The sequence below is a fragment of the Podarcis filfolensis genome, assembly GCF_964270895.1.
Source record: "Podarcis filfolensis genome assembly, chromosome: 16".
NCBI lineage: Eukaryota > Metazoa > Chordata > Lepidosauria > Squamata > Lacertidae > Podarcis > Podarcis filfolensis.
This window is the reverse complement of record NC_139620.1, coordinates 1,720,220-1,734,680: the sequence shown is the minus strand read 5'-3', so window position 1 is coordinate 1,734,680 and position 14,461 is coordinate 1,720,220. Positions and strand designations below refer to the sequence as shown.

Here is a 14,461-nt window from a genome sequence, read left to right as displayed (position 1 = left end):
TACAGAGGTCACAGTGACAGCCAGGAAGTAACTCCAAGACTTCTTCATCTAGTAAAGCATCATCTGAGTGCATGTTATTATTTGTAGGAGTCTCAGGCTATGGACACAACAATCGGTTCCCTTGGTTACCTTTCGACGCATTTATCTGCACTTTCTGGCTCTTTGGAAACCATCAACCCAGTTTGTTTTCTGTTGCTGTTGCAACCAGCCCACAGCAGAAGGAAGTGGCAGAACGGCAGGGAGGAGAGATGCTCAGAATATGAGAGTTTACTTTCCACGAATACTCTCTCTCTCTCTCTCTCTGTCTCTCTCTCTCTGTCTCTCTCTCTCTGTCTCTGTGTGTGTGTGTGTGTGTGTGTGTGTGTGTGTGTGTATGTGTGTGTGTGTGTGTGAGAGAGAGAGAGAGACAGAGACAGAGACAGAGAGAGAGAGAGAGAGAGCGCTTTGTGGTTGCCTGATTCATTGTTTGTGTTAGGAGTGTATCTGTTTCTCTGTCTGTCACATTGTTAAGGATTTGTGTTAAGCGATTGTCTGATGTGTGCATCTGAACTGTATCTGTTAGGAACATGTGACTGCATGTGTGCAGTTTTGGGGTGGTTATAAATGAAATCGCTTAGTTTCATTTAACATTATAAATATATAATTCCACAAGGCAGCTCAGACGATACAAAATAAAACCAACACCAGGTTCATGACACGAAAATACAAAAATGTTGCAGACTACAAATAAATAAATAAATAAATCAAAATGCATTTCAACTAAAGCATAAACCAGTGTAAAAAGTAGGGTGCATAAATAGATTGTAAAACATAACACAGATCACCAAAAGCGTATTAAGACATAAATGCCAACAAAACCCAAAACTGTTCCAAGACAGAGCGGAGCAGCACAGAGTCAACAAAACTGGTAGATGGTATAAAACAAAATGACATCTCCGTGAAAGACCTGGAGAAAGTCAAGTGTCTTCTGCGTACGAAGCTATGCAGCAAAGCTATTTATCTTTTGAACTATCCTGAGACCTGCAGGTATAGGGTGGTGTACAAAATTAAATAAATAAATAAATAAATAAATAAATAAGGTGCTAAGGCACACTTTAGTGCGGAAGGAGTTCTGCAGTTCAGGGGCTGCCACATAGAAAGGGGCTCACCCAGACCACCCCCACTGAGCTTCTGACAGTGGTGGAACTGCCAAGTGGGAATGCAGGAAGACATCCTTTTCCTTTCTGCCTCGTCTTTATCGCCTGCACCACTGTTTCCGTTCCACTGCCGTTCATCTACTGTCTCACTGTTTAATTGCATTAAATCGTTTCGTTTTCCAAACCCCAATCCTTTCAATGCAGGAGGAACGCAATGCAAATGAGGAAAGAACCGTAATCAATTGCAAATCGTTTGTCCTGTTTATATTCACTGGATTGCTCTCCATTCCAGACATGGGACAAAGAAGTGGAAGTCAGCAATTTCTTCTTCTGTCTCTGTCTCCATTGGAATTACAGTGGCACCTCAGGTTGCATACACTTCAGGTTACATACGCTTCAGGTTACAGACTCTGCTACCCCAGAAATAGTACCGCGGGTGATGAACTTTGCTTCAGGATGAGAACAGAAATCGTGCGGCAGCAGCGGGAGGCCCCATTAGCTAAAGTGGTGCTTCAGGTTAAGAACAGTTTCAAGTTAAGAACAGACCTCTGGAACGAATTAAGTACACACCGTATTTTTCGCTCTATAAGACGCACCTAGTTTTTGGAGGAGGAAAACAAGAAAAAAAATATTCTGAATCTCAGAAGCCAGAACAACAAGAGGGATCGCTGCGCAGCGAAAGCAGCGATCCCTCTTGCTGTTCTAGCTTCTGGGATAGCTGCACAGCCTGCATTTGCTCCATAAGACGCACACACATTTCCCCTTACTTTTTAGGAGGGGAAAAGTGAGTCTTATAGAGCAAAAAATACGGTAACCCGAGGTACCACTGTACTGGACATCCCTTCTGTCAAGAAATTTGGGACCTCCGTCAGTTTCAACACTGAGTATAATGTATTGTGCCCAGAGACAAAGTTGCAACCAGTGCAGCCATTGTAAACCCCATGCTATGAGAGCTCAAGTACCTCAGTGTTCCTCCAGAATCCTCTTAATAGGCTGACTTGGTGTTACCTGCTCAGACAAACAAACATCATAGCAACAGCCTCCCCTTTGCATGCTCCCCCCCCCTTCAATTCTTCATACAAAAGGCTGTCCTTTCTCTGTATGCCGTGTGGTTCCGGTGTTCTGGAAAGGTGGTGCTGTTGCGGACAGAAAGCAGGAGAGAGAGCAGAGAAAGGTTTCACAAATACTCTGCACCTACTCTGAGGCAATGTCCTTGTTCCTCCACTGTAGGAAAACAAAAACAAAATTCCTTTGGCTGCATTTTAATGTTTTAATGTTGTATTTTAATCTTGTTTTTAAGTTGTATTCATTCAACTTGTTTTTATTATTGGTTGTTAGCTGCCCTGAGCCCGGCCTTGGCTGGGGAGGGTGGGGTATAAATAAATTATTTTATTTATTATTATTATTATTATTATTATTATTATTATTATTATTATTATTACTTTGTCATTCTGTGCATTATCAGGGCATGAACCTGTCTGTCATCCTCCTCTGTCTAGTTCTGTCTATCTCTCAGTTGAGTTTCCTGTTGCTCCACAACAACATTCACATGACCTCAGAGAGCATTTCAATTTCAAATATTCTGATTATTTCTACTTTTCGTTAAGTGTTTTTTTATTTAGTTACTTGATTTAGAGGGGAGCAACTGCCCCTTCCCCACGGTTATGCACATGGTTATTATTATTGTTGCATTTCTTTTACTGCCACAACATGAAGAAATGCTTGTGGAAATTTCTGCCTCATGTCTGACCAAAAGCACTGAATTTGGGGGGTGACATTTGCTGATCTGTCTCAGGCAACAGAGTAGCCCGTAACATCCTAACAAGGGACTCAAAATTTAAAGAGGGTTTGAGGGCTGTTGTTTTTAGGGGTCTAGATTAAGGTTACCAGGCGTCCCTGTTTCCCGGGGATGGTCCCCAGATTTACAAATCAGTCCCCATACAAAATCCATGGAAGTTGAAAAGTTTCCCCAGATTCATTGAAAAAAAATCTGGTAACCTTAGTCTAGATGGATGGTTAAATAAGTAAATACTGTATTGCTTTGATCATAAGCCATTACCCTTAAAATGAGCTTTCTTAAATTATGGTTTCTCTAAGAGAGCCAGTGTGGTATAGTGGTTTTAGTGTCAGACTAGGACTTGAGAAGGGACGTGGGTGGTGCTGTGGGTTAAACCACAGAGACTAAGACTTGCCGATCAGAAAGTCGGGGGTTCAAATCCCTGCAATGGGGTGAGCTCCCGTTGCTCGGTCTCTGCTCCTGCCAACCTAGCAGTTCGAAAGCAAGTGCAAGTAGATAAATAGGTACCACTCTGGTGGGAAGGTAAACGGCATTTCCATGCGCTGCTCTGGTTCGCCAGAAGCGGCTTAGTCCTGCTGGCCACATGACCTGGAAGCTGTACACCGGCTCCCTCGGCCAATAAAGCGAGATGAGCGCCGCAACCCCAGAGTCGGTCCCGACTGGACCTCATGGTCAGGGGTCCCTTTACCTTTACCTTTTAGGACTTGGGAGGTCAGAGTTCAAATCCTCCCACTTGGCCATGAACCTCACTGACTGTGTCCTTGGGGGGCATTGTGGCGATCACACAGGGTCCCCAGACGTTTAATGGTCTATTGATCCCTGTGCCACCACTGTGCTCGCTTCCCACCTGCTACCAGTTACTCTCTGGTAAAGCACTGAGTCCAGTCAGTTGTTAAAAGTGAACCAAAAAAACAAGTTTATTTTACAAACATTAACAAGTTTATGGTTTCTCAGATAAAATTCCTGACAGTATCTTAACTTTAGTTTCTTTACTGGCCTATACCTACCTAATACCTTCTGACTAATTATCTCAACTGTTTGCCTGACTCCTCTTAACAAATTCTCTCACACCAGACTAGCCCAACCCACAGACTTATCCTCTCTGTCTCGTCTCTAACTCCAGACTGACTCTACTCTCTAACTCTCTAAAAAAACCTCTGTGCTTAAACCTTCTACACAGTTAATTCTGCCCCCTGGGTTCCCATTGGTTAGTCATTTTACAATTACTTGACCCTTTCCCTATGAACCTAGGATGATGTCACACACATAGGAGGGCAAACGCCACAGGCAGTCACAGCCTCTCAGTGCCTTTAGGGGGGTGTTATTGGGTTATTGTTCTTATTTTGATTTTATATTTCACGATCTTTTCTGTGAACCAGCCTGAGACCTCTGGTTATAGGGCGGTATATAAATTCTATAATATTATATAATCTGCTTCACAGGTTGAGTGACAAGAGGGAGAGCCACTTACTTCACCTTGAGCTCTTTGGCAAAAAAGCTGGGCTAGAAATACAATATATGCAATAAATAAAATGAGTGCAACCCTTATCAATGGGTTGATTAGGAGGTAGGTGAGGTTGTGGCTTAATACTCTCACCATTTTGTAACCTGCTTTTATTTTATTTTATTTTTAAAAAATGTGTTAATAATTTTATAAGCATTAAGTGGCCCCCAAACAGATGAAACGCTCCCATTGCTATATCAAGTCACCTTCCTTTCATTCAGTTCCACACTCATCTCACCTGCTCATGCCCAACTTTGGGGACGTTCCTCATTGTCTGTTGTGATGCAGGAGAGTGCTGGTTCTCTGGAATTGTGGAGGCAATTTCTGCAGAGTGTAAAATGAAACACGTTGTTTGCTTATTAGGCAGATGTATATACTGTTCATCTTAAAATTACCTATGTAGTATATGACATGTTTAAAAACAATATATCATTCAGTATTAAAATTCAAATAAACAGTGAATAAGATCATCATGTGAAGAAATAAGAGTAACACATGCGTCAAAAGACTTCTATGACTTATATGAACAGGGAGGAAATTCCATAGTCACAGATTAACAGAGATGTTCCTACCTCTTTTTAAATATGTATTTCCTCTTCCATATTATTACAGAACATGGCAGAGTTAAAATGAAGCTGATGGGAAGGCAGATCATCCACCAGAGTCTCTGCTGACTACCTGTAAGAGTCCGTTGAGATATAGCACAATAGCAAACTGTGAGGTTAAGTTGGCAAAGATATACAAATTGAAATCCAACCTCTGTTGGAGATGTGTTGGAGAAACAGGAACAACAATACATATGTGGTGGAGGTGTGAGGAAAATAAGAAATTTTGGATAGTAGTACACAAAGAACGAGATGCGGGTGGTGCTGTGGGTTAAACCACAGAGCCTAGGGCTTGCCGATTAGAAGGTCAGCAGTTCGAATCCCCACGACGAGGTGAGCTCCCGTTGCTCAGTCCCTGCTCCTGCCAACCTAGCAGTTTGAAAGAATGTCAAGTACAAGGAGATAAATAGGTACCGCTCTGGCAGGAAGGTAAACGGTGTTTCCGTGCGCTGCTCTGGTTCGCCAGAAGCGGCTTAATCATTCTGGCCACATGACCCAGAAGCTGTATGCCGGCTCCCTCAGCCAATAAAGCAAAATGAGCACCGCAACCCCAGAGTCGGTCACAACTGGACCTAATGGTCAGGGGTCCCTTTACCTTTACTTTACACAAAGAACTAAAGAAGATGTTGAAAATATCAATAGCAAAGAAACCAGAGACATATCTCCTTGGATTGATAGATGAAGAGATACCACGGGGGGGGGGGATTTTTCTATATGCAAGTACAGCTGCTAGAATAGTGATTGCTGCTAGGTGGAAGTCACAAATTATACCCACAAAGGAGGAATGGATTTGTTTTTTTTAAAAAAAGATTTTTATTAAAGTTTCAAAGATTATATAAAGACAAAACAAAACAAAAATACAAAAATACAAACAGACAAGAATAAAAAACAAGTATACTTTCAATCCCTTATTTTCTTGTAACTTACTTCCCCGACTTCCTCGTACCTCCCCTTTCTGTATTCCAATTTCTAATTTATTGATTCAGCAAATCCTTTCCCTTAATTTCATTTAATTTTGACAGGAGGAATGGATTTGTAAACGAAATGAATATTTAATTTTGGCAAAATTAACTGCTATAATAAGAAATCAGTCAAATCAAAAATTAAAAAAGGAGTGGAAATGTTTTGATGAATATATGGCAAAATATTGCTCAAAAAAAGGCTATGCTAATATGCCTAGATTAAAATGTGAATACTGGATGGAAGAAAAAACAGATGATTTGAGAAGGTTGTAGAATGCAAAGATTATTGTAAATTGTATAACGTGGAGGAAACCGAGTGGGGGCGGAGGGAAGTGGGAGGAAGGAGAAAAGAATAATATGATGGATTGAGGAAATAGAAATGTAAATGTATGGGGGGATGGGTAGGAAATGGTGTTGTATTGTATTACATTTGTATTGTAATGTAATATGTGAGAACCAATTTTTAAAAAACGGAAAAGGGGGGATGCAAAAAAATAAATAAATAGCAAACTGTGATGTGGATTAGTGACTGGCTCAAGGTCACACAGTGAGCTTCATGGCTATGTAGGGATTTGAACCTGGGTCTCTCAGGTCCAACACTCTAACCACTACACCACACTGGCTCTATGCCAACACGTTCCACTTTTATAGACCTCATTCAAGGTTTCCCTGGGTTACTCTGGCACAGAATTTTAATCTGGCACTTGGAGATGGGTTTAAAGGGGGGGTGACTCCAAAGAAACATCAGGGGAGCAGAAGGCGACCTGTAGCCCTCCCAATGCTGTTGGACTCCAACTCCCATTATCCTCAGCAGCCAGCAGGTCAGGGATGATGGGACCTTGGGAGTCCAGCAACATCTGGGGGACTCCACTCAGACTGCCCCTGCATTAGAGCCTCAACAGGGTTGAGTGAGTCAGGCTTAGAAAATACATCTTAAAAGCACTGTCACCCAATTTAGTCATGACTACCTAAAAGCTCATTGGTCTCATGGGTTTACTCTAAGGGTGACTAAAGTGCAGATTCAAACTTTATGATCGGGAGATCATCCTTTAATCTGGGATACACATTCATCTCCATGGTAGGAATAGCACGTAAACCAGAGTCTTGAAGATATCCGTCATAGGAAGCTGCCCTGTACTGACTCAGACCATTGGGTCTATCTAGCTTAATATGGCCTACATTGACTGGTAGAGACTCCCCAGGTTTAGGGTAGGGGACAAGACTGAAGTACTGTTTTGGGGGGACAGGGGGCAGGTGGGTGTGGGGGACTCCCTGGTCCTGAATGGGACAACTGTGCCCCTGAAGGACCAGGTGCGCAGCCTGGGAGTCATTTTGGACTCACAGCTGTCCATGGAGGCACAGGTCAATTCTGTGTCTAGGGCAGCTGTCTACCAGCTCCATCTGAAACGTAGGGATGAGACCCTACCTGCCTGCAGATTGTCTTGCTAGAGTGACGCATGCTCTAGTTATCTCCCACTTGGACTACTCCAATGCACTCTCCGTGGGGCTACCTTTGAAGGTGACCCAGAAAATACAACTAATCCAGAATGTGGCAGCCAGACTGGGGACTGGGAGCGGCCTCCGAGACCATATAACACTGGTGTTGAAAGACCTACATTGGCTCCCAGTACGTTTCCCAGCACAATTCAAAGTGTTGGTACTGGCCTTTAAAGCCCTAAAAGGCCTCGGCCAAGTATACCTGAAGGAGCATCTCCACTCCCATTGTTCTGCCCGGACACTGAGGTCCAGCTCCGAGGGCCTTCTGGCGGTTCTCTCACTGTGAGAAGCCAAGTTACAGGGAACCAGGCAGAGGGCCTTCTTGGTGGTGGCGCCCGCCCTGTGGAACTCCCTCCCATCAGATGTCAAAGAAATGAACAACTATCTGAAGTTTAGAAGACATCTGAAGGCAGCCCTGTTTAGGGAAGTTTTTAATGACTCATGTTTTAATGTATTTTTAATCTTTTGTTGAAAGCCACCCAGAGTGGCTGGGGAAACGCAGCCAGATGGGCGTGGTATAAATAATAGATATTATTATTATTCCTAGCCCTGCCTGAAGATTCCAAAGGGATTGGACCTGAGACCTTCTTGCAAACAAAGCAGGGGCTCTACCACTGTAAAGGTAAAGGTAAAGGGACCCCTGACCATTAGGTCCAGTCTTGGCCGACTCTGGGGTTGTGGCGCTCATCTTGCTTTATTGGCCGAGGGAGCCGGTGTACAACTTCCGGGTCATGTGGCCAGCAGGACTAAGCTGCTTCTGGCGAACCCGAGCAGTGCAGGGAAATGCCGTTAACCTTCCCGCCGGAGCGGTACCTATTTATCTACTTGCACTTTGACGTCCTTTCGAACTGCTAGGTTGGCAGGAGCAGGGACCGAGCAACGGGAGCTCACCCCGTCGCGGGGATTCGAACCACCAACCTTCTGATCAGCAAGTCCTAGGCTCTGTGGTTTAACCCACAGTGCCACCCGCGTCCCTCTACCTCTTAATTCTAAAAACACATACTCTTCTTAGATTTCCAAATGCTTGTGGCTGGGAGTCCCACTCCTCAGAGACATGAATGGACCCTCCACTGTTGCCTTTTCCCTGCCCCAATATATTCACAACCCCAAGCAGCGATATGGGGGTGATGGGGTAAAGGGGTGCAATGCATCGTTTGGAAGAAGGTGCAATAAATTACTGACCTTCATCATCAGTTGGGCAGATGCTGAGCAAGCTGAAGGAGACGTCCTTCTCTCCAATGGGATTTCTGACCAGGCAGGTGAAAGTGGAGTCACTGGCGTTGGGCCACCACAACAAATGGAGACTGGTGCCATTGTCAGAGATCTGGTACCCGTCCAAGCCATCTCCTAAGTCTCTGAGGGGTTCCCCTCTTTTCCAGGAGATGTCAAATTCCCCCTTTCCAGACACCTGACATTGCAGGGTTACATCACATATGCCTGAGCTGTTGGAGACGTCTCTGGGGAGAATCTGAAGTTCTGGCACGGGCTCTGTTTGAAGAGAAATGGGAAAGATGTGATGTTTGCACCTTATGCCTGTCAGAAACCGGCCAAACGCTGTCAATCCTATTCCATTATAATAAAATACAAGAGTCATGTAATCCAGCTGCTTGCAATGCAGGCATCACAGCTACATTTAGTAGAAATCTCCTTTCTTATCATTTAAATTCATTGGTTTGGGACCTATCATCTAGAGCAGCAGAGAAAAAGCTTGTTCCAGCTTCCATGTGACAGCCCTTCAAATATCAGCATGGGTGTAGCCAGTGTTTTTATGGGGGGGGGGACTTTTGTTAGGGGGGCAGAACCAACATGATAGATCAGTTAAGTATTTCTATTGTTTTACTTCATATGTGGGGCAGCTGCCCCCTTGCCCCCACCACCTTGGCTACACCAATGCCTTTCAGCCCCTTCTTCTTCTTCTTCTTCTTCTTCTTCTTCTTCTTCTTCTTCTTCTTCTTCTTCTTCTTCTTCTTCTTTCCCCATCCATCTGGCTGGGCTTCCCCAGCCACTCTGGGCAGCTTCCAACACAATATTAAAATACAGTAATGCATCAGACATTAAAAGCTTCCCTAAAGAGGGCTACCTTCAGATGTCTTCTAAAAGTCAGATAGCTGTTTATTTCCTTGACATCTGGTGGGAGGGCGTTCCACAGGGTGGGTGCCACCACCGAGAAGGCCCTCTGCCTGGTTCCCTGTAAACTTGATTCTCGCAGTGAGGGGACCTCCAGAAGGCCCTCAGAGCTGGACCTCAGTGTCTGGGCAGAATGATGGGGGTGGAGACGCTCCTTCAGGCCAAAGACACCCAGCTCCCTCAACTTTCCCCTTTATCATCTGTGTAGCTCTCCTCTGCATTCAGACAGTGAAACTAGTTACTTACCATAGACCATGAGGCTGAAACTCTGTTCTTGAAACTGTGCCTTAGTAAACCAGATGCGAGCATTGTAGATCCCACCATCATCCAACTCCAGGTCTTTGATCCTCAGTGTTGTCTCATTCACCATGTCTAGCCGTTGTCCAAACCGGTCGGTGGGACTTGGGTGCTCCAGTTTCCCGTGGCTGAATTCCCCCAGCCAATAGCCCAGGCCACCGCTTTGTGGGTAAAAGTCCCATTCCATTTTCTCCACTGTTACTGCTGAAGATACATTTACAGGAAACAAGACTGATTCTCCCATGATTCCGTTCACCTGATATATTGGATTATCCATTCCATGACTTAAACTTCCTATTTGGGGTGGGTGAGAGAGGGGGGAAATAGGTGAGGAAATACTGAAATAGCTTTGAGCCAATTTGGAAGATAAAAAAGACCTAGAACTACCTTGCATGTCTACTCAGAAGCAAGCCCTAGTGAATCTAATGGGCAACTGGGTTTAGCATCACCCCTTCCACATTGCCTTGAAATAACCTTCTATTCCTGGTGGCAGGGCAGTGAGAGGGTTGGGAAGAGATAGCTAGATCTGTGCTGCAATTAGGCTCTGAGAAGACATATGTTGGATACATTGAGAAGCTGCTCTAAATTAAGGTTACCAGGTGTCCCTGTTTCCCAGGGACAGTCCCCGGATTTACAAAACAATCCCCTGACAAAATCCGTTGAAGTTGAAAAGTGTCCCTGGATTCATTGGAAAAAATCTGGTGACCTTACTCTATATCCTATTTTTGGGCGGGTTAGGGATGGAAGAGGGCCCTTTGCAGGCAAATATACAGACACACACCCCACACATATACTATAGCATGGGTAGGCAAACTAAGGCCCGGGGGCTGGATCCGGCCCAATCGCAGTCTCAATCCAGCCTGCAGATGGTTCGGGAATCAGTGTGTTTTTACATGAGTAGAATGTGTCCTTTTATTTATAATGCATCTCTGGGTTATTTGTGGGGCATAGGAATTCATTCATTTTTTCCCCTTCAAAATATAGTCCGGCCCCCCACAACGTCTGAGGGACAGTGGACTGACCCCCTGCTGAGAAAGTTTGCTGACCCCTGCACTATAGTAATGACCTGTGGGGTACAATGCAGCTTATTGGGGGGTAGGTTCCCAGGGCATGGGGTGAAGCCTTTTTTGAGCAAGTTCCCCTATACCTTCTGAGAACTCTGAAGAACTCTGAGAACTCAGACTAGAAGCTTGAAGCATTTGAGGAAGAGGACTTTGAATGGGAAGAAAGGGGGGTGAGATTATGGAGCAGAGCCACCCCTTCCTTGCTCCCCACATATCCTGGCAGGAGACCCAGAGGCTGCTTCTTTCCTGCCCAGGGGGAATGAGCAGGGCACAGAGGAGCTATTCCAGAAAGCGGGAGGACATAGAAGGAGATGCCTACTTGGTGGTGCTTGCAATGAGAAGGTGGCTCACCAAGAGGAAAGCTTATGCTCAACACTACCTAAGAGAAATGGGGAAAAAGGTAAAAGGCGGATCTACACGGATCCTCGTGAATTCATATGATTTTTTCATTCAAATTAAATAAAACCACCATGATACTGTAGACCATGTCTTACTCTGTAGACAGCATCAAAAAAATCATGCATCCACTATTTCGTGGGGCCGCAGGGGCGCAAAAACATGGTTAAAAAACACGGATCCTCATGGATCCTCATGATTTTTGCACAAGACCAGCTCAAAGTCATCATCAGATCAAACATCATGGCCAGGGGCACAGCATCCACCACAAAAATCACGGATTCACGGCTTCCTGGTCATACCACAGCCCAAAAACTTGGTTTTGAAGCACGGATCCTCACGGATCCTCACACTTTTTGCATTGGGCCAACCAAAACGCACCGTTAAATCACACATCATGGCCAGGGGCACAGCCTGCACCACAAAAAACTGAGATCCACGGCTTCCTGGCCACACCGTGGCCCAAAAACGTGGTTTCAAAGCACGGATCCTCACGCTTTTTGCATTGGGCCACCCCTAACTCACCATCAAATCACACATCATGTCCATGGGCACAGCATCCACCACAAAAATCACGGATCCACGGCTTCCTGGCCATACCACAGGCCAAAACCGTGGTTTTGAAGCACGGATCCTCACGGATCCTCACACTTTTCGCATTGGGCCAACCAAAACGCACCGTTAAATCACACATCATGTCCAGCGGCACAGCCGGCACCATGAAAATCACGGATCCATGGCTTCTTGGCCACTCCGTGGCCCAAAAACGTGGTTTTGAAGCACGGATCCTCATGGATCCTCATGCTTTTCGCATTCGGCGAACCCAAACTCACTGTCAGATCACACGTCATAGCCAGGGGCACAGCCTGCACCATGAAAATCACGGATCCACGGCTTCCTGGTCATACCGTGGCCCAAAAACGTGGTTCCGAACCACGGATCCTCATGGATCCTCACACTTTTTGCATTGGGCCAACCAAAACGCACCGTTAAATCACACATCATGGCCAGGGGCACAGCCTGCACCACAAAAAACTGAGATCCACGGCTTCCTGGCCACACCGTGGCCCAAAAACGTGGTTTCAAAGCACGGATCCTCACGGATCCTCACGCTTTTTGCATTGGGCCACCCCAAACTCACTGACAAATCACACATCATGTCCATGGGCACAGCCTGCACCACAAAAAACTCGGATCCACGGCTTCCTGGCCATATCGTGGCCCAAAAACGTGGTTTCAAAGCACGGATCCTAACGGATCCTCACGCTTTTTGCATTGGGCCACCCCTAACTCACCATCAAATCATACGTCATGTCCAGGGGCACAGCCTGCACCACAAAAATCACGGATCCACAGCTTCCTGGTCATACCACAGCCCAAAAACGTGGTTTTGAAGCACGGATCCTCATGGATCCTCACACTTTTCGCATTGGGCCAACCAAAACGCACCGTTAAATCACAAATCATGTCCAGGGGCACAGCCGGCACCATGAAAATCACGGATCCATGGCTTCTTGGCCACTCCGTGGCCCAAAAATGTGGTTTTGAAGCACGGATCCTCATGGATCCTCATGTTTTTTGCATTGGGCCAACCCAAACCCACCGTTAAATCACACATCATGGCCAGGGGCACAACCTGCACAACAAAAAACTCGGATCCACGCCTGCCTGGCCATACCGTGGCCCAAAAACGTGGTTCCGAAGCATGGATCCTCATGGATCCTCATGATTTTTGCACAAGACCAGCCCAAAGTCACCATCAGATCAAACATCATGTCCATGGGCACAGCCTGCACCACAAAAAACTCGGATCCACGGCTTCCTGGCCATACTGTGACCCAAAAACGGAGTTTTGAAGCACGGATCCTCATGGATCCTTATGCTTTTCACATTAGGCCACCCCAAACTCACTATCAAATCACACATCGTAACCAGGGACACAGCCTGCACCACAAATAACTCGGATCCACGGCTTCCTGGCAACTCCATAGCCCAAAAACGTGGTTTTGAAGGTCGGATCCTCATGGATCCTAATGCTATTTGCATTGGGCCACCCCAAATACACTGTCAAATCACACATCGTGTCCAGGGGCACAGCCTGCACCACAGAAAACTAGGATCCACGGTTATCTGGCAACGGCATGGCCCAAAAACGTGGTTTTGAAGAACGGATCCTCATGGATCCTCACACTTTTCGCATTGGGCCAACCCAAACGCACCGTTAAATCACACATTATCTCCAGGGGCACAGCCGGCACCATGAAAATCACGGATCCATGGCTTCCTGGCGACTCCATGGCCCAAAAACGTGGTTTTGAATCACGGATCCTCATGGATCCTCATGCTTTTTGCATTGGGCCAACCCAAACTCACTGTCAGATCACACATCATGTCCAGGGGCACAGCCTGCACCACAAAAAAACTCGGATCCACGCCTGCCTGGCCATACCGTGGCCCAAAAACGTGGTTCAGAAGCATGGATCCTCATGATTTTTGCACAAGACCAGCCCAAAATCACCATCAGATCAAACATCATGGCCATGGGCACAGCATCCACCACAAAAAACACGGATCCACGGCTTCCTGGCCATACCGTGGCCCAAAAACGTGGTTTTGAAGCATGGATCCTCATGGATCCTCATGATTTTTGCACAAGATCAGCCCAAAGTCATCATCAGATCAAACATCATGGCCAGGGGCACAGCATGCAACACAAAAATCATGGATCCACGGCTTCCTGGCCATACCGTGGCCCAAAAACGTGGTTCCAAACCACGGATCCTCATGGATCCTAATGATTTTTGCATTGGGCCACCCCAAATTCACTGTCAAATCACACATCATGGCCATGGGCACAGCCTGCACCACAAAAAACTCGGATCCACGGCTTCCTGGCCACTCCATGGCCCAAAAACATGGTTTTGAAGCACGGATCCTCATGGATCATCACACTTTTTGCATTGGGGAACCCCAAATTCACCCTTTATTCAAATATCTTGTACATAACCACAGATCTGACCACTAACATCATGGATCTACTGCTTCATGGCCCTGGCCAGATGCTACCCTGGATAT

General features: G+C 45.8%; 1 protein-coding gene across 8 annotated transcripts in view; it reads right to left on the bottom strand.

Moving 5' to 3' along the window:
- Positions 1–14,461, bottom strand: part of LOC310751641 (hemicentin-1-like) — an 84,690-nt gene that overhangs the window by 54,497 nt on the left and 15,732 nt on the right. For all 8 annotated transcript variants that reach the window (XM_083590997.1, XM_083590996.1, XM_083590989.1 and 5 more), the window contains exon 2: positions 9,876–10,220. In XM_083590997.1, coding sequence (XP_083447123.1) covers positions 9,876–10,220 — 345 coding nt within the window. The remainder of the gene's footprint in view (positions 1–9,875; positions 10,221–14,461) is intronic.